The sequence below is a fragment of the Acanthopagrus latus genome, chromosome 24 (assembly GCF_904848185.1).
Source record: "Acanthopagrus latus isolate v.2019 chromosome 24, fAcaLat1.1, whole genome shotgun sequence".
In the NCBI taxonomy this organism is placed as follows: Eukaryota; Metazoa; Chordata; class Actinopteri; order Spariformes; family Sparidae; genus Acanthopagrus; species Acanthopagrus latus.
This window is the reverse complement of record NC_051062.1, coordinates 15,233,980-15,254,905: the sequence shown is the minus strand read 5'-3', so window position 1 is coordinate 15,254,905 and position 20,926 is coordinate 15,233,980. Positions and strand designations below refer to the sequence as shown.

The 20,926-nt window shown below is 42.2% G+C and overlaps 2 protein-coding genes across 4 annotated transcripts; both read left to right on the top strand.

Annotated features, from left to right (window-relative positions):
- The first annotated feature begins 425 nt into the window (after positions 1-425).
- LOC119015115 (NACHT, LRR and PYD domains-containing protein 3-like) lies at positions 426-12,050 on the top strand. Its single transcript, XM_037090789.1, has 10 exons — positions 426-1,009; positions 1,416-1,529; positions 1,701-1,989; positions 4,031-4,099; positions 5,418-7,194; positions 7,293-7,466; positions 8,027-8,200; positions 8,462-8,635; positions 10,233-10,279; positions 10,406-12,050. The coding sequence occupies exons 2-10, from the start codon at positions 1,488-1,490 to the stop codon at positions 10,981-10,983; spliced, it is 3,324 nt and encodes a 1,107-aa protein (XP_036946684.1). The 5' UTR covers positions 426-1,009; positions 1,416-1,487; the 3' UTR covers positions 10,984-12,050.
- Positions 12,051-12,300: 250 nt separating this feature from the next.
- LOC119015124 (gastrula zinc finger protein XlCGF26.1-like) lies at positions 12,301-20,884 on the top strand. 3 transcript variants are annotated; one of them, XM_037090810.1, is made up of 4 exons: positions 12,301-12,987; positions 13,073-13,177; positions 13,577-16,225; positions 17,839-20,884. In XM_037090810.1, the coding sequence occupies exons 3-4, from the start codon at positions 16,054-16,056 to the stop codon at positions 19,335-19,337; spliced, it is 1,671 nt and encodes a 556-aa protein (XP_036946705.1). In that variant the 5' UTR covers positions 12,301-12,987; positions 13,073-13,177; positions 13,577-16,053; the 3' UTR covers positions 19,338-20,884. The 3 variants fall into 3 exon arrangements, with proteins under 3 accessions (XP_036946705.1, XP_036946706.1, XP_036946704.1); XM_037090811.1 differs by having other exon boundaries at positions 12,302-12,752; XM_037090809.1 differs by having other exon boundaries at positions 12,304-13,177.
- The last annotated feature ends 42 nt before the right edge of the window (positions 20,885-20,926 follow it).

The following is a 20,926-nucleotide window of genomic DNA, read 5'->3' as shown; positions in this document are numbered from 1 at the left end:
GGTCCTGGTCATATTTTATTATTATGTATGAACAATTTATTTATGCATGTAGAGACAATAATGATTCATGGAAACAAAACCCAGGTCAGATTTATTCTAGTTCCATTTGGATTATCGCAGAAAATAATCTGAAGGTTCTGATCCGTCCAGGTTCTGTTGATCCAGATACTCTCCACAGATGAACTCCACTCTGTGATGTGTGAAGCTACATTAACTGTGTAGCAGTAAGAAGCTAATGTTAGGCTACAAACAGACGACATCACGGTCACATGACTGAAACGTCTCCACCACTAAGAGTCTTACTGCACAATTACTATCCAGGTTTCTATAAACTGATCAGTGTACAAGTTGTAAAGTCAGAGTTAGAACAGTGTGGAACTACAGTGGCCTGTAAAGACGGACTAGTGAGTAGATGAGTCTCTTTTGAGGCCAAAACACTAACATGTAACTTTACTGTGTGTTTGACGAGGTTCTAGTTAAAAACTCACAGAGTGTGTGCAGCACAGCTGAAGGATTTTATAACACAAGTTGTTACCTGAATGTTTCTTCATGACAACTTGTGAGTTGTGTGTGAGTTGTTGTGTAGTGACCTCACAGAAACAGTCAGTTAAAGTGATGTTGGTCTGTAAAAGTCACTAAAGCTGCTTTGTTGAACCAAAGTAACAACAACTGAACATTTATTTGACCTTTACACTCTCATTAAACACTCAAGTCATCAGATTTCACTGATATGATTCCTACAGTGTGATTAATTTGTAACTCTAGCCGCCTCTTTGGGCGGTGCCGGTCCAAAGTCTCATTCACTGTGATGGTTGTGGTGCAGACAGTTGTGTCCGTGTGAACCTCCAGCTGAAGGTAATGTAACACATTTAAAATGTCTGACTCATTAACAAACATCATTCTCCATGTTGAGAGGAGAACGGTGGAGGAAGAGCAGAGGTGGAGTTAGTTGGTCGTCAGTAGTTGATGTGGAGACGGCAGGAAGCAGCAGTCAGAGGACGGTGAGCAGGTAAATGCTTTTATTTTGTAATGAAAGAATCAAAATGTAAGTGTGTCACTGAATGAGCTGTCAGAGCTGCGAACAGGAAGTGACGCCTCTTTCAGAATCAGAATCAGAAATCCTTTAAAGTCCCGCAGACGGGGAAATTTGTTTGTCACGCCCCCTTTGTTTTGTTTTTTCTTTTATTTAAACATAGATTTTAAATACAGATGATAAATAATAAATCCAAGTGAAGAAGTGTTGTTATTCAGTCTTTGAGTCGACTGTCACTATTAATACAGCTTAAGTAAGAAATGAAGTCCTGCCAACAAACCAAGCCAACTTGTCTATTTCAGAAGCAGGTTTGTTAACTTGTCATCAGATGTGGAGGGCAGAGTTAAAGTTGTGCTTCCATGTATTCGTCTTTCTTGTTCAGTGTTGTTTGGTGTCCTGAGACGACAGCTTCATTTCAAGAAGTAACAGCTGGTGAAACAGAAGCTGATGGAAAATGGAAGAGACGGTCAGGTCACATCTGGAGACAGCAGGACGTGTAAGCAGAGCATCACTTCAGTTACTTTCAGTCCGGCCCACGCAGCAGCAGCAGGAGCTCTAACTGGTCAAACTCTACTGCTGTGTCAGCCAATCAGAGCTCCTGTTGTTGCTCTGATATGTTCCTGTCACAGTTTTCTGTCAGGTTGATAATTCTGCCTTTTATTAGCAGGGAGTCACACTGAAGAAAATGGATCTCTTGGATACTCTTGATGAATTAAAAATCAAAGAATTTGAGAAGTTCAGATGGTATCTGATGGATCGTGACTTCATGAAAAACTACAACTACAAATCCATCAAAGTGTCCAACCTGGAGGATGCAGACAGGAAGGAAACGGTGGACCTGATGGTGAAAACCTATGAACTTCATGGAGCTGTGAAGGTGACCAAGGAGGTTCTGAAGGAGATACCCAGGATGGACCTGCTGCAGAACCTGTCAGCCAGCAGCTCAGAATCAGAAGGTCAGTCAGTTTTATATCTCTGTATCTCCAGAGAAAAACAGCCGGTGGAAACTGGTGACACTGTACTTGTGACGGAGCAGAGTCTCAGTAGAGAAGCTCACTGAATTCAACAGAGAATGAAATTAAAGGCCACAACTTGTTTTCATGAGAAAAGGTTGAAGTAATCAATCATTGTTGTTTACTAAGAGGACAGAGACGTGATGGAGCTCCCTGATTTATTCTCTTTACGTTACGCTTTGGTTTCAGACTCTTCTGTCACTGACTCATGTGGATGGTTTTATTATTAGTGTGGTATTTTATAATTTCCTTGAGATGTTGTGATGTTAATCTGTGTGTTCAGGAGCAGTTAAACCAGTATGAGATGCTTCATGGACACAAAATCAAGCAAGAATAATCACTAGAACATTTATAATTACTGAATGTTAGGACTCCCAGCATGTGAGCTGGAGATGCTGTTTGACTGCAGTAACAACAGGACTGCTCTCTGCAGGGACATCAGGAGTCGTTCCTTCTTTAAATATCTTACAGTTACTTTATTCAACATGACATAATGTAAAACAAATCTATGTTCAGCAACCAAAGTTAAGACCACCTCCAGTTGTTAGAAGGCCGTCTCAGTGGCTCTGAATAGTTTACTTACTATAGATTTAGTCTGAAATACAAAATCAGTTGCAGATACTGTTTGTGAAATGACTGTAACAGTCTCTTCAGTAAACATCATGTTCACAGGCTGCATAAGTTAATGTATGTATTGGGAACAGACATTATTAGTAGAGTCTGTCTAAAAGTACACAAAGTGCTTCACACAATGAGAATAATTCAAACAATATCACAATTCCCACATCAAGAGACGATGTGATGCCACAGAGCGCTCGGCCCCGGAGCATCCAAGCTCTCCTGCAAAGGTCCGAACGTCCTTCAAGGTGGCAGCAACAACTTCCTGGTGGATGCTGCAGTGGCGTCAGGAGCAGCTGCCTGGATGACCACTCCGAGTTTCCCCATCATATGCCACGCATCATTATTATTATTTTTTTTTTTTTAAAGATTTTTTGAGGCATAGACACCTTTCTTTGACAGTGGATGGATAGGAAAGGGGAGAGAGATGGGATGTGACATGCAGTACAGGTCCTCCAGCCGGATTCCAACCAGGGTCCACTGCGTACACGTGGCATGCGCTCTGACCACTCGATTACTTGCATGCCAGTGTCCACACATTTTGAATTTTAATCCTACTCTTTAACCTTGCTTATGCGAAACACTTTTGTTTTCACATACCTTCTACGTCCCTCCGTCTCCCCCTGCAGGTACGCGTACCCCAGTGTGGGAATACTTGGTTTAGAGGATTTTGATGTTTCTAACTTTGTAAATACCTGCTGCCTCACCGCAGCTTCTGCACCTGCTCCAGTCTGCAGAGCTGCTCCTCTGTGCAGTGGCACCAAGCCTGCAGAGGTGATTGGTTACACTGCACACGAGTAACAGCCAATCAGACTGATGCTTACAAACTAATGAGCGACTGTGAGGAGTAACTGTGTGTCAGTAAACTTAACTCTATGTTTAAGTGCAGTCGATGTTTCTGATTGGTCAAATTTCAGTGATTTATCAATAGGAGTTGAAATGTTACTGTGCTACAGATCTACACACTCATCTTTATACTTGATCGCAGTCTTTATAGTTTATAGTGAATGATTTTATTCAGAGACTTTTTTAACAACCACAGTCAAGAATAATTGTATCTAAAAATGAAGAATTGTGGAGATCACACTCTAACTAATCAACTGTCCAAGAACAAACTATGTAACCTACAGTATGTAACACAGGCACATTTAAGAAACAAATATGAAGTCAACCTGCGATAGACTGGCGACCTGTCCAGGGTGTCCCCTGCCTTCGCCCTAAGTCAGCTGGGATAGGCTCCAGCCCCCCCGCGACCCTGCAGAGGATTAAGCGGCGTACATATAATGTGTACAGATGATGGATGGATGGATGGATGGATATGAAGTCAAACTGAAACAATAACACATAATGTCTCTTTCTCTGTCAGTGTCAGTGGATGTTAAAGATGCTGGAGGAGCTCCAGAGAACAGAGAAGTGTCCTCCTCTCAGACTGAAGGTAAAGCTGCTGTTGTCTCTGCTTGTATGGAAGCCCTGAAAGACCGAGTGTAGTTTGACTCAATTATAACTGGGTGAAAGTAAAGAGAGAAAAACTTCATCAACCAACTTCAGGATTTGGTCTGTAACATTGTTTTTCCAGGGTTTTGAATAAAGGGTTAGATTTGACAGTGGTCTATAATTGTGTGAAAGGGCTGGTCAACACTTTTCTTTAAAGGTGTCTGAACACAAGCCTTTTAAGAAAAGATGGTTATTGAACCAGAACTGAGAGAGTAGTTAATAATAGAGAACACAATGGGACTAAAAACAGGAGGGATGGATTTTATTAGTTTTGTAGGATCTGTATCTCCAGACTAGATGAGACATCGTATGAGCTACAGCAGAGGTTTCAAAGTGAGAGGTGGATCTTCTCAGAGAGGCTCTGAACAGTTTGAAGAGAGGCTCAATGAATAAAGGTGAAAAATATGACATAGCTATTGTCTTAGTTATGAAGACACTTCACAAAGAATGTGATAAATCTGTGATTTGGTTCAGAGAGTTCAGAGTTACAGTCGTTTGGGGGAATCAGTTACTGGTTTCTCACTTTGGTGTCTATTTGGTGATGTTTGAATTTATGTCAGACAGAATAAATAATAACAGGATTTTTTTACTCAACTGTTAAATGTCCTGATGATGTCATAGACATCCAGGAATTAAGCCAAACTAAGCAGGGTTGTTCAGGCTTTGTGTGAGGGGAGGCCCAAAGACTGAGACTTTAAAAATCTCTGAGTTACAGTTATTTAAAGGATCTACAGGCTAAAATGTTCGTTATAATGAGAGTAGAGATGCTCAACTCTTTGTTTACCTCACACTGTGATCCCAAACATACCAGTCAAGTTATAAGGACTGAAGGTAAAGGTAAACCCTAACCCTGCTGTTGTTGAGGGGCTGATAGTCGAGAGACTCACAGTGCATTTAGATGCACGTCTTAAACTCTGAAATCTACTGCCCTAACCCTCATAAATATATGAATAACAGCAGTCGGGGCATAAAAGCCATGAGTGCTGATAAAATGTTTGAATGAAAAAGTAGTAGTACACAGTTTGTTCATAAATGATTAAATACTGTTTTTCTTTACACTGACCAATATCCCAACCTTTAAGAATGAAGCTTGTAATAATTTATCTGATATTCTACAGGTGTTAATTTGTTTTTTGTAATGAACACTGCAGATCCTCTTAGTATGCGTAGAATCAGATAAAACAAATATAAATACAAAACTGGCTCATCCCAACACACAAACCGTCAACCCAGATGATCTTTGTTGTGTGTTCATTCAGAAAGTCCTTCTGCAGTTTGTCAGCGTAAACTTAAATCCAACCTTCAGAAGAAGTTCCAGTGTGTGTTTGAGGGGATCGCTAAAGCAGGAAACCCAACCCTTCTGAATCAGATCTACACAGAGCTCTACATCACAGAGGGAGGGACTGCAGAGGTCAATGATGAACATGAGGTCAGACAGATTGAAACAGCATCCAGGAAACCAGACAGACCAGAAACAACAGTCAGACAAGAAGACATCTTTAAAGTCTCACCTGGAAGAGACGAACCAATCAGAACAGTGATGACACAGGGAGTGGCTGGCATCGGGAAAACAGTCTTAACACAGAAGTTCACTCTGGACTGGGCTGAAGACAAAGCCAACCAGGACATACAGTTCACATTTCCATTCACTTTCAGAGAGCTGAATGTGCTGAAAGAGAAAAAGTTCAGCTTGGTGGAACTTGTTCATCACTTCTTCACTGAAACCAAAGAAATCTGCAGCTTTGAAGAGTTCCAGGTTGTGTTCATCTTTGACGGTCTGGATGAGTATCGACTTCCTCTGGACTTCCACAACACTGAGATCCTGACTGATGTTACAGAGTCCACCTCAGTGGATGTGCTGCTGACAAACCTCATCAGGGGGAAACTGCTTCCCTCTGCTCGCCTCTGGATAACCACACGACCTGCAGCAGCCAATCAGATCCCTCCTGAGTGTGTTGACATGGTGACAGAAGTCAGAGGGTTCACTGACCCACAGAAGGAGGAGTACTTCAGGAAGAGATTCAGAGATGAGGAGCAGGCCAACAGAATCATCTCCCACATCAAGACATCACAAAGCTTCCACATTATGTGCCACATCCCAGTCTTCTGCTGGATCACTGCTACAGTTCTGGAGAATTTGTTGAAGACCAGAAAGAGAGGAAAGCTGCCCAAGACCCTGACTCAGATGTACATCCACTTCCTGGTGGTTCAGGCCAAACGGAAGAATGTCAAGTATGATGGAGGAGCTGAGACAGATCCACACTGGACTCCAGAGAGCAGGAAGATGATTGAGTCTCTGGGAAAACTGGCTTTTGATCAGCTGCAGAAAGGAAACCTGATCTTCTATGAATCAGACCTGACAGAGTGTGGCATCGATATCAGAGCAGCCTCAGTGTACTCAGGAGTGTTCACACAGATCTTTAAAGAGGAGAGTGGACTGTACCAGGACAAGGTGTTCTGCTTCATCCATCTGAGTGTTCAGGAGTTTCTGGCTGCTCTTCATGTCCATCTGACCTTCATCAACTCTGGTGTCAATCTGCTGGTAGAGGAAAAAACAGCAGACCGTCAATCTACAGAGAAACGTCTCTACCAGAGTGCTGTGGACGAGGCCTTACAGAGTCCAAATGGACACCTGGACTTGTTCCTCCGCTTCCTCATGGGTCTTTCACTGAAGACCAATCAGAATCTTCTCCGAGGTCTGCAGACACAGACAGGAAGTATCTCACAGACAAATAAGGAAACAGTCAAGTACATCAAGAATAAGTTTGAAGAGACATTGTCTGCAGAGAGAAGCATCAATCTGTTCCACTGTCTGAATGAACTGAACGATCGTTCTCTAGTGAAGGAGATCCAGTGGTCCCTGAGATTAGGACGTCTCTCCACAGATAAACTGTCTCCTGCTCAGTGGTCAGCTCTGGTCTTCATCTTACTGTCATCAGAAAAAGATCTGGACGTGTTTGACCTGAAGAAATACTCTGCTTCAGAGGAGGCTCTTCTGAGGCTGCTGCCAGTGGTCAAAGCCTCCAAGAAAGCTCTGTAAGTGTGGAGAAGTTTCTTCAGAATGCAGTAAATATGTTGTTATTGACCCAAATAGAAATATTACTTTCTTGTTCTGCTCATTATTCTTTATCTAGAATGAGTTACTGTAACCTCTCAGAGAGAAGCTGTGAAGCTCTGTCCTCAGTTCTCAGCTCCCAGTCCTCTAGTCTGAGAGAGGTGGACCTGAGTAACAACAACCTGCAGGATTCAGGAGTGAAGCTGCTGTTTCCTGGATTGGAGAGTCCACAGTGCAATCTGGAAAGTTTGAGGTCAGTGGTGTGAGAAATGGAATTTAGGCCCAGTGATTTATTTACAACCACAAAAAGCAGCAGGCCAAGAAACCATGTGAGGTGAAATGTTCCATCTGTCTATCAGTCGATCTCTGCTCCATTGCAGTCAGATGGCCAGTGTCACACTTAGACACACATCCTGATTGAGTTAATTATTTCACTGATTCAAAGCAGAAACGCACTGTTGTTTGTAGGACTTACAGAGATCATGTGCCAAAGGTATTTAGACACAAAGAAGCAATGAACCACATTCCAACATAGTTTGTGTCATACAAAAAACTCACAGCTTCAGGAGACACTGAGTGACCTGACCTCTCTGTGAAAAGTGCATTTATTTGTTCACAGTTATAATGTATTTGACACACACATATATATATGTTTCTGGTGAACACAGTAGTTATTTCATGGCTGATGTATTCAAGACAATATGATGAGATGTGAAAATGACCCTGAAAATAGTTTGGAGTGTTTGAAATACTGATACTGTCTCACTATAACTCAACATCTTACCATGTTCTTATTTATTATTTCCTGTTCAGACTGAGTGGCTGTAACCTCTCAAAGAGAAGCTGTGAAGCTCTGTCCTCAGTTCTCAGCTCTCAGTCCTCTAGGCTGAGAGAACTGGACCTGAGTAACAACAACCTGCAGGATTCAGGAGTGAAGCGACTTTCTGCTGAACTGAAGAGTCCACACTGTGTCCTTGAAATTCTCAGGTCAGGATTCATTACTTTATTTCATTATTTCATCTAAGAACTCTTGTGTGTGTGTGTGTGTGTGTGTGTGTGTGTATGTGTATGTGTATATATATACATACACACACACACACACACATATGTGTATATGTATATATGTATATATATATATATACACACACACACGCATACACATATATATATATATATATATATACACACGTGTGTGTGTGTGTGTGTGTGTGTGTGTGTGTGTGTGTGTGTGTGTGTGTGTGTCTTCAGGCTGTCAGGCTGTCTGATCACAGAGGAAGGCTGTACTTCTCTGGCCTCAGCTCTGGACTCCAACCCCTCCCATCTGAGAGAGCTGGACCTGAGCTACAATCATCCAGGAGACTCAGGAGTGAAGCAGCTGTCAGCTCGACTGGAGGATCCAGGCTGGAGACTGGACACTCTCAGGTATGAAGAGTCCTGCTGCAGCCACAGACAGCCAGGGTGAGACTCTGTAGATGGTTCAGTGTCAGGAGGTCTGCTTTGTTTACTCCACCTCCAGTTGTTCAGTTCATTTCAGTTCAGTTAAGGAGAAAAGGCAGCGTGGCACTAAGCCAAGAGTTACAAGTGAAGAAAAAAAGATGAGAAGAAGAAATGAAGATCTGCATCCAGGAGAGTCTTGGCATAAACACTACAGTAAACACCACTTTTTTCAAACTAGTTTAGCTCAAAATATACCTGTCTGATTTCTTGGCCTCTGGTTTTACTGCTTGATGAACAGTCTCATCCAAACTACTTTACACTCCACACTGATTGCAGAGGATTATAAAAACATTATTATTAGATCTAATTTCAACCACGTCACTGCTGTGTTATGGTATCAATAATAACAATAAACCCTTTGTGTCATATGTCTGATCAGAAAATTTTTGACCTCAAATTCAAAAGAATTCTGTGACACATAAATTAATTTAATCACTGAGTGACATAGAAACTCTTTCCCTAATCTGGGGAATCAGTGTTTTGCAGAATTGCTTGACCTTGAACTTAAAATGGTTCTGACATGGATCTTCATCAGCACTGGAGTAATTACATTCTAGTTCATCACTAACAGTGTGTTTGTGCTTCAGGGTGAAACGAATTACACGCTGTAACAATTGTCTGTGGCATCAGTCACATTACCATAACAGCAGCAGTGCATAGATTAATTTAAGGTGGGCTCAGCGGTGCTGTCTGGGCTCCTGTCATGAGGAAACTGCTGCTCCAGGTGAGTTTGGGCTGTTTTGGGTAGTTATCATTGTAACAGCCTGCAGGGGCAGGAAGGTTTCTGTGCTCTGCACCACCAGCAAAATCGAATGACAAAAGAAAACATTCAATGATCGATCAGCTGCTCCATTGATTAACATGATATGTGACCTTTGCAGAGCTGCAGCTCTCTATAGTAGTTGGTGGACCTCTGGTTTAATGCTGTTGTAACTTACTTCAGCCTGGCTCATTGCTGCTGACTCAGTTTCACGCTCAGTTGTTCTGGAGTCGCGTTAAGGTCCTGCTACTGGAAATCCAATGTTTCCTGATGTTGCTGCTTCAAGGTAAAAGCTTTCAAATAGCTACATAATGTAGGACCTTTATTGTGAAGGATTTATCGGAAGTGCTAAATGCAGGATGATGGAAGCTTCAAACAGGAATCGGACCTCAAAAGTTCTGACGTCCAAATCCAAAAGTCCTATAATATAGAAACATGAGCACAAGTTGCCATTGGATCAAACAGCAAGCGTCAGGTCGCCCACAGGAAACAGCAACAACATCCAATAAAATAAAGAGGAAGTGATAAATCCAACAAGAGGTTTGTGTGTGTTCTCAGATGTTGTCGTCCTCTTTCACACACACCAACATCCTGTGGCTCACTCTCAGTGTGTGAGGAGAGTGGCAGAGGTGAAGAGGTTCAGGGAGAACAGGGAGAAGCAGCCTGATGGACAGATTGTGTTTCTGTGTATGAGAGTCATGTCATGTCCATGTTTGCATGCTGAAAGAGGATGTGCTGCTCTGACCCCCCTCCTCCTTTCAGGGTGGAGCCTGCTGGAGTCCGATGGTTGACACCAGGTCTGAGGAAGTGTGAGTGTCTTTTTACTGTCATTCATCAAAACACTGTGACATCACTCATTCACATCTGTGATGTCATCATCACGCTGATGACACATTAATAACTGCAGCTGTGTTGTGTCTTTTTCTCTCCATCAGATTCCTGTGAGCTCACAGTCGACACAAACACAGTCAACAGAAACATCAAACTGTCTGACAACAACAGGAAGATGACACTTGTGAAGGAGGATCAGTCATATCCTGATCATCCAGACAGGTTTGACCAGTGGTATCAACTGCTGTGTAGAACTGGTCTGACTGGTCGCTGTTACTGGGAGGTCGAGTGGAGAGGAAGAATTGAAATATCAGTGAGTTACAGAAGAATCAGCAGGAAAGGAGACAGTAATGACTGTGTGTTTGGATGGAACAATCAGTCCTGCAGTCTGAGGTGCTTTGATGGTGGTCGTTATTCAGTCTGGCACAATATGAGAGAAACATCATCCTCCTCCTCCTCCTCCTCCTCCTCCTCCTTCTCCTTCTTCTCCTCCTCCTCCTCTGGTAGAGTAGCAGTGTATGTGGACTGTCCTGCTGGCACTCTGTCCTTCTACAGAGTCTCCTCTGACTCACTGATCCACCTCCACACCTTCAACACCACAATCACTGAACCTCTTTATCCTGGATTTGGGTTCTACTGGACCAGTTCTGGTTCCTCCTCAGTGAGTCTGTGTGGTGTTTAGTGTGCAGAGTCTCCTCCTGTCACAGAAACACTGTCAGTGCTGAACAGTTGAGTCTGTACAGGATCACAGTCACATCAATCTTTCAGCTTCTTGTCATAAATTCATCATCAACTTTGTACAAAATGATTCAAACTGATTGAAAAGATTCTTCATTTACATTTGAAACTTCTTCCATTAAATTGTGGAAATTGCGTTGACTTGTACTTTCTGTCATGTGTTGTTTTGAATTCTGGCTCTTGTTCCAATAAAATCCACAACTATCAGTGAAATGTAAGAAACAGAAAACATCAACTCGTCTGCAGCTTTAATTGTAAAGAATCATTGTGAACAAAGTTGTAAATGGACAGTAAAATCTGATCAAATGTACTCGACACTCCACCTGAAACACTCTGACTTGTTTCATGTGTTTGTAATGATGAAACTAAAAGTTTGATGGTGTTGGTTAACACATGTAATTATGTCCGTAGTGACAGAGTCATAAACTGCACAACATCTCTTCATTTCTGTCTGATTATTATATGAGAAGAAAACACATTTGAATGACAATCATTGTGTTTCTCTTAGTGTTTTGTGGCTGTTGAAGTCCGGCTGTATTTTCAGGACGTTTGTTGGATTTGAATCTGGTCCGTCAAACTAAACAGCTGTGAGAAAAGTCTTTCTCTGTCTGAGCCGGTTGGCTGAAGATGTTTGGAAGTCTGAGAGCCGGATGAAATACTGAAACACTTTCAGAGATCACAAACTAAACTGTCCTGATGAAGTTTTTAAACAAGAGCTGAAGAGATCTGAGCTCATGTTTGATGCTTCTGAACGTTGATTTTCAGAGCAAAGAGTCCAAAACTTGTACAAATTGTTCCTTTTTGTTTAAATGTGACTTTGTTTGTGAAACGATCAGCTGACGAGTTTATAATCAGACTGAAAGATGTCGCACAGCGTTACTGAAATGTTTCTCCTCTGCTGAAGTAGCTGAATATAAAAGTCTACTTGTGTCCTCATCATGTTGTCTGTCAGTGTGGAAACTGTAAATAATTCATATTGTTTTCATGCTATATTAAAGGAACCAGAACACATGAAGTGACATGTAGTGTGTTGATTTGACATGTGGACCTCCAGAACCTCGTCAGATTGTCCTGCGTGCAACCAATATTCAGAGAAACACAACTCCTCTGATACTGATACTAGATGATGGTGATGAGATGATGATCTTCTCCTTTTCCATTTCAGTTTTTCCTGCATCACACATTAGTATTCAGATGTCGATCTTTTCCAAAAGAGTTCTGCCATATACTGTACCTGCTGCCATCTTCCATAGATGTACAGGTCACTCTGTTCCAAGAGTCCCGGTGGAAGGACGGGTTTTCTCTTTAGCAAAAGTATTGGATGATGAGGGCTCGCAGACACTGTTTTGGGAAGTGGAGGCAGTTCTGAACGACAGACGCACAAATGCCTCTGATCAGCCCAGTGACCTTGAGGCCTTCATGCCAAACCATAATCTTCTGCTAAAGGGAAAAAAAACCCAAAACATCCTTCCAAGGAACGGACGTGCGTGGAGCGAGGGCCCGTTCATCGCTGCTTGCAGCTTTAATTGTTATTAGTAGTAGTAGTAGCAGTAATAGGAGTAATAGGAGTTAGTAGTTGTAGTATTAAGCTGCTTTCAAGGAGGCAGAAAAGTTTGCTGATATTTATTTTGAAAATCCAACCGGAGGTCGTACTCAGTTGTACTTCCGGTGGGTAACATGCTAACTTTTTCTGTCGCGTCACCACGAGATAAAGTGAGTGAAGCAGCGGTGTCTGCAGGTCCGGACCGACTTGTTTCAGCCCGTCCGGATGTTTCACCGCAGACTCGTCTCCTGTTAGCACAGAATGCTAAAGGATGCTAGCGTAGCCGAGGAGCAGGAATTAGACGGAGCCAGAAGTGCTAATCGGAGCAGCTTTGTGCTGAACAAACTGTGATTCTCACGGAGACAACACGTCCGGATTAACACGTCCTGTGTCCGAGTGGACTCTGTGCTGTGACTTTATTCAGCATGTTTGACATCTGAATCATCTCCTGGTGTCCCGCGGAGCTAATAGCTAACTTAGCTCTCCGCAGGAAGTAGACGGAGCCGGACGTGATGTCGCTGCTGTGAGTCAGTGAAAATGTCCAACACAGTTCTGGACGCGGTTCTGAAGCCTGAGCATCAGATACTCACAGCAGGTCCGGACACTTAACATGTATTTACTGATTTAAAAACAATTGTGTTAAATATTGGAGTTGTATAATACAGTTTTCTTTTTCTCTTAATAACCAAATAAAGTTTTTTCAGTCTTTGTTTGACACCATTGAGCCAGAAATGAGTTAATAAAAGTTAGAAATCGTGACATAAAACTTGTGTATTGAATTAAGGAACTGACTCAATTTATCACGGCACAGGGAACAAGATGACATCACGAGAAAATGACTCCATGTGTATCACACAAAGATATAAAAACCTTGAAGTCAAGGAAAATGAAAACTTGTGGAGATTATTTGAAAATGTCGTTTTCTGATTGTGAACATTCAGCAACAACAGGACGTTTTTTTAAACGTGTGTCTGTATTTCTTTATTCTCCGCAGACGTCCAGCAGCCGTTGGTGAGTACAGAAGAGGATCCTCCTGAGCAGCAGGACTGGATCTCAGATCTGGACCAGGAGGACCCACCAGAACTGCCACACATCAAAGAGGAACAGGAGGAACTCTGGACCAATCAGGAGGAGGCTGATGTCATCAACGTCACTGTGAAGAGTGAAGAAGATGATGAAGAATCCTCACAGCTTCATCAGAGACAAACTGAACAGGTGGAAGCAGCTGATGGAGACGACTGTGGTCGACCAGAACCAGACAGGAACTTTGATCCAGAGAGTTGTTTACAACCTGAGACCGACTCTGAACCTGATTCTTATGACGGTTGTGATTGTGAGGAGTCCAGGGAACCTCAGTCAGGTTTAAAGTCACTGCAGAACAATGAAGTACCTGTAGGTGAAGTGGAGTGTAATTCTGGGGCAACATCAGTTAGCTCCGCTGAATGTAGTTCCAGGTCGGACCACAAGAAACACAACCAAGTCCAAACAGGAGCGAAAGAATTTAGCTGCTCAGTTTGTGGTAAAAAATACCCCCGGAAGAAATCTTTGACGACTCACATGAGAATTCACTCAGAGGAAAAATGTTTCAGCTGCTCAGTTTGTAAGAAGAAATTCCAGTGGAGAGCTCATGTTGTGATGCACATGAGGATCCACACCGGAGAGAAACCCTTCTGTTGTCACGTCTGTGGTAAAAGCTTCACGCAGAGCTCGGCACTGACTTCACACGAAAGAGTTCACACGGGAGAGAAACCGTTCGCCTGCTCAGTGTGTAAAGCCAGTTTCAATGTCAAAAGCACTTTGTCTCAGCACATGAGGATGCACACTGGGGAGAAACCATTCACTTGTTCATTTTGTGATAAAACCTTTGCACACAAGGGAACTCTGACGAGACACTTGAATGTCCACACAGCAGAGAAACCCTTCAGTTGTTCAGTTTGTGGTAAAAAATTTGCTCAGAAGGGAACTCTGAGGCGACACTTGACCGTCCACACAGGAGAGAAGAGATTCATTTGTGACGTTTGTGATAAAAGATTCAGTCAGCTCTCGTTTCTGAAAAAACACAAGTGCGTCTGTGAGAGCAGCAGAAGTTAGTGAAGCTGCAGAGATGTTTGTTGGGTCCTTTTTCTTCAGCAGGATGGAAGTCTCAGCGTTGATCAGTTCAGAACCAGCAGAGGCAGGAATGGTTTCATATGAACATATCCGGTAATTCAGTAATATCATTAAAAATGTTTCCAGCTCATTTATGCACGAAACAAACAGAACAAAAATAAGTAAATGGGTAATTTTATTGAAAGAACACCTGAAAAACACCTGAGACTTCATTTTCTTTTCATGTTTTATAATAAAACAACAGGTTGTTTGAATGATTACTGCTCCTGAGTCATCTGTCAATATCTGTTGTTTAATCAGTTACTTAACACTCCACAGAACTACGTGTTCTCACAGTCACAGACAGAAGGAAAGTGTCTTATTTAAGAACATTTATATTGTAAGATATGACAATAATCCTCCGGTGTTACCATGTGAGCAAAGTCTCTTATTTTGAAATAAAAATCACACTGATGACATCACTTCCTGAAGCAGTATGAGGAGAGCGCCTGGTTCAGTTCACTGTCTTTTTTTATTTATACTGAACAACTGGAAATGTACCAAACATATAAGATCTGATGGAGGATATACAAACAGCACAAGACTGAGTAAACTCAACTGAGATGAGGAAAAGGTCAAATCTAATACAAGAGGGAGGATTTCTATAAAGATAAGTAAAGTTTATGGTGCTTTTTCAGTCACATTCCCAGCTCATCAAATAATCAGACAAAGATCCACTTTTCTTACAATTCCAACCTTTAAGATAATATCTTATTCATTAGGCACAAAAAATCTAAATACGAAGTGGAGCAGAGACATGAAAGATCCAGAATAAGGACCATTTATCAGAACAACACTGAAGGAAGATTTAGGACATTTTGCCCTTCAAAAGTGGATGTTTCTGATAAATGTGGACAAATAAGAATAAAAACCTTATGTTTATTTATTAGACAGAGTTTTCCAAAGTATCTATGAGGTCTTCATATTCGTTCTTGTTCTATCTAACCTTTAAAATCACAAAATGACACAATAAATAACTTAAAAATAATGAATTACCGCTTTCACCGCCGTGCTGCAGGTAGTTTGTCCGAGTCGTGTTGCCGTACCCAGCTGTCAAAGATTGTGGAGATACTGCGCATGCGCCTGTCTCATCGGTCAGTGACACCGGCGCAGCTTCGGTAGAAAACAAACAGTTTTCATGTCTGATCACGGACAGAACCGCCGGTCCAGACTCTGTACTGCGACTTTATTCAACATGTTTCACATCTGAATCATCTCCTGGTGTCCCGCGGAGCTAATGAGGCTAACTTAGCTCTCCGCAGGAAGTAGACGGAGCCGGACGTGCTGTCTGTGGAGGAGAAGTTCTGCTGTGACTCAGTGAAAATGTCCAAAGTCCAAACGCTGAGAGTTTTTGTGAAGCAGCGACTAACTGCAGCTGCTGAAGAGATATTCGAGCTGCTTGAAAGAACGATAGCAGAGTACGAGGAGGAACTGTGTCGACACCGGAAACTACTGGACGCTGTTTTACAGCCTCAGGTCCAGTTACACAGAGCAGGTCGGTTCTGTTCGAATTCTCACTAGAAGATTAGATTCTGTCCTTTTTATTAAAGCCTCAGATAAAGTGTGAATCCACAGTGATCTGTATCACTGCACACGGATACCTCACATCATTTAAATCCCCCTTTTATTCTGAAAGTCCTCCCAGTAATCAGACTGCAGTAGTCTACAAAATAAAAGCTCGTTGTTGATATTGGTGGCTGCAGATGTTAACTTCAGGAGAATTAGTGATTGTTGAGGCAGAAGTCTGGTCCAGTTTGTGCTTCAACAAACATTCAGTAACTTTGATCACGTGTTGGATATACATATAAACATTTATTGGGGTAAAGTGGAGCCACAAAACAACATTATTATTATTGCAGGAAGAGAAAACTGCCCATGAACAATAATTAGGAGTTTATTGAAGCTGTAATTTGAATTACTTTCACACATAATGCTGTTAAAATGTAACTCAATACATCACATATGTAATTATGTCATTTCTATGTTTCATTATTGCTGTTGAAATGGTGGAAAAACACGATTTGAACTTAGAATATGTAACTTTCCTTCTATATATGACTGATTAAAATGTATTTGACCTGATTGATGAAACGTTTGTCTGGTAGGCAGATGAAGTATTGATCCTGTTGAACTGTGTATAAGTTGTTTGTCATCAGACTGAGAACACGTCATTATAAGACGACACAGCTGGCTGCTCCTGTACATCAGCAGCTCACAGAACCGAACCAGAACCAGCTCTCCTCTCACAGAACTGAGGTTTTGTTGTGATGTTCATCTTGTTTACGACCTTTTCTGACCCAGCTGGCTCCATGTTGGTTCTGGTCTTGGTTATGTACGTAATCAGCTGAGTGGTTTATTTAAATGAATGATTTGCTTGTAGTTTGAGATTAAGTGACTTCTGAATATGTTCTATAGAAAGCAAACTTTTCTCCTCATATCAAGACACTGAGTCCGGTTCTGTTCCAGGTTTCTTCCTGTTCACACCACAGTCACCAGGTGCTGCTCATCAGGGAAATGTTGAGTCTCTGTTAATAAATTAATCAGTGAGTTTGGTTTAGACCTGCTCAGTTTGGGAAGATTCTTGAGATGACCTGTGTTGTGCATTGGCGCTGCACAAATACTGATTGATTGATTTAAAACACCAGTTCTAAAAGGTTGGGATCCCGTGTAGAACATTAAAAGAAAAATACAAAGATCTTTTCTTTGGACTGCAGTACAAAGACGAGATGATTAATAATAAAACTGATCAACATTCAGATTGGTCAATTGGAAGCAACCTGGGAATCCTGGTGCTCCTGATGGCCAATCAGACGGTCCAGATGAGAGTCGGTGAGTTTGAAGTTACGTCTTCACCTGTGTGACCTTGTGGATCCCACGCAGGTGTTTCTGGAGCGTTCCTCATGTTTCCCAGTTGTTCCTTGCACCAGTCCAACTTGTTCAATAAGTGTCTCAGGCATCAAATTCAGAATGAGCATATGAGAATAAGAACAATGAAGGTTATCATGATAAACTTTAATATATTTATACTATGTTTAATTGAACACAGGTTGAAGGATCTGCATTATGATTTCAATAAAATGTGTTTATGGATTTTAATATTCTCCGCAGACGTCCAGCTGCTGTTGGTGAATGAAGAAAAGGTTCCTGAGCAGCAGGACTGGAGCTCCAGTCTGGACCAGGAGGAACCACCAGAACCGACCCACATTAAAGAGGAACAGCAGAAGGAGCTCAGTCAGGAGGAGGATGATGTCATCAAGTTCACGTTCACTCCCGTCCCTGTGAAGAGTGAAGAAGATGATGAAGAGGAGCCTCAGTCCTCACAGCTTCATCAGCGACGAACTGAACACATGGAAACAGCTGATGAAGAGGATTCTGGAGGACCAGAACCAGATTTACATCCAGACACTCACAACACAACTCTGGATTTATCTGAACTTGAGAACAATGACAGTGAGGATTTGAAGTCGGGTTTAAACCCTCTGACTGATATCAGTGGACGTAACGCTGGTGAGAAATTATACAGCTGCTCTGCGTGTGGGAAACAATTCACCCTGAACTCAAACCTGAGAACACACATGAGAATTCACACGGGAGAGAAACCATTCAGTTGCTCGTTCTGCAGTAAAAGATTTACACAGAAGGTAACTCTGAAGCAGCACCTGGCGCTGCACACGGGGGAGAAACGCTACAGCTGCAGCGCCTGTGGCGACAGATTCACGTGGCATTATCAGCTCAAAAACCACCAGTGTGTCAGCCGTCAGTCGTCACAGCTTCATCAGAGACAAACTGAGAACAGAGATACAGGACATTTAAAAACTGATGGGGAGCACTGTGGGGGAGAAGAACCAGCCAGGAACTTGAATCCAGATAATAATCTACCACCAGCTACTCATGACAAGACTTCCTCTGAGCCTGAGACTAATAACATCTGTGACTGGGAGGAGACCAGGTCCAGTTTAAACCCTCAGAACAACGATGTACCTGTAAGTGATGTTGAATGTAATACTGAAAAAACATCATTTAGCTCTGAATGTTCTACAAGCTCTGACCACAAGGGAGGTCGGCAGAAACACGATGGAGTTCAAACGGGAGTGAAACCATTTAGTTGTTCAGTTTGTGGTAAAAGATTCTCCCGCAAGAAATCCTTAATGGCTCACGTGAGACTTCATTCGGAAGGCAAATGTTTCAGCTGCTCGGTTTGTAAAAAGACCTTTCAGCGGAGAGCAGATGTCGTGAGGCACATGAAGATCCACACGGGGGAGAGACCCTTCAGCTGCGCCGTCTGCGGCACTCGCTTCGCACGAAAGGAAACTCTCGGCGAGCACATGAGGATCCACACCGGGGAGAAACCCTTCTGTTGTTCCGTCTGTGGCAGAGGATTCACAACAGACTCAAATCTGACTCGACACGTCAGAGTTCACACGGGAGAAAAACCTTTCACGTGCTCCGTTTGTAAGGCGAGTTTCAGCGACAGAAGCAATTTCTCCAAACACATGAGAATTCACACCAGGGAGAAACTACCAAACTGTTCAGCTTGTGGTAAAATATTTGGAGGAAGGGGAATTCTACGACAACACTCAACTGTCCACATGGGAGACAATGTTTAGCTGAAGGAGGCCTGGGAGATGTGGCGGAGCTGCTTCGTTGGATTGTGAGTTGTAGTTGCACCGTGAGAACTGCAGTGTCTCCGGGCTCGTCAGGCAGAACCGGCCTGTCCGCTCTGCCTGGGTCATTCATCGTTACATATTGCTGTTGTTTTATCTCCTGGACCTGAGTTGCACAGGTGTGTTGGTGAGAGCTGCTGTGAAGATTCTTGTTGGCTCAACTCTTCCAGCAGGACTGAAGCACTGACGGCTGGACCGGGCTCGGTACCGACCACCTCATCAGCTGATACAGACTCCAAAATAAGTCGCTCCTCGTCTGCTTGGCTTTGTGTCCGTTCTGGTTTTATTTGTGTCGACATAATTCTGTTGATTTCCAGAAAACTGTGCCTTTTAAATTATATGTATTCTCTGTATTTAAATGAATTTGAATACAGTTCTGAACAATATATCTATTATATAGTTGTCGTATTATGAGACTACATATCGTCTTGGATTTTGGATATCGATATATCTTGTCTGTCCTGGTTTAAAAGCTGCATCACAGTTAAATGATAAAACTGTTGTTCTTACTCTAAAACTCACCTTGATGCTCTTTGTCATTGTATCAATATTATTGATAATTATTGATCAAGAGTCTTGTGTTGTTACTTTGTGAAAGTACCAATAGTAATCCTTACAACACCGTCGCAATATTAATATGGAGCTATTTCATTTAAAGTGTTGTGAAATAAATAAATACTGTGTCACCTTCGCAGCTCGATGGTCAACATGTTTTTGTTTTTCAGAAATTCAATAACTTGAATTTTCTCCCAGTAACAGAAATGATGTGTGATATAATGAACTGTCCTGGTTTGAATTAAATTTCTCATTAAATCTGGAGACAAACTCGGCTGATGTGTTGCATTTACCCAGTTGCCTTTAATGTTTCGTGCTGTTTGTGTTTGTTGTTGTGTTTTAGTTCTGCTCTCTGCTGCAGCTGCTGATGTGATGCAGCTAACAGACCCAACGCTTCCACCGTGAACACTTTGCAGCTCTGGCGAGAACAATCAGCAGCCCTGAGAGAACCAGACTCAGTACCTCGACAGTACTGATGCTGGTAACCTTACTGCCTTCATCTGGAGGGAGGCTGTTTTTAAAGTCACATTTTTAATTTATTAATAAATCCTTTGTTTGCACTTTTTCCTTCCTTCTTTTTTCCCCAGTTACATTTGTCACTCCCCATCATCCGTCAGACTTTTCTCATGGTCGTAACACAGTAAAGCCTGTTTTTGTGTGTCGTGCAACGTTTCTTCAGCTGAGTATCTTCGTTCCAGGACTCTTGTGTGTGATTTTTCACATATCCTCATGATGTCTTTTCAAGATCTCTGCAGACATTTGAAGACGTTCAGTGAAGAGCCAGAGTGAAAGTTGTTTTGAGGCCAAATCTTTAGACGTCTTTTCAACTTTCACGATGTATAAAGAGCTTCTTATTGTTAAAAAATGTGTCCTGTCATGTAACACTTAGCAATCTGTATTACTGAAGCACTTGTTGTTTTAAGAGCCCATCCACACTAACATGACTATATTAATTAAAAAGGCATAGAAGAAGAAAA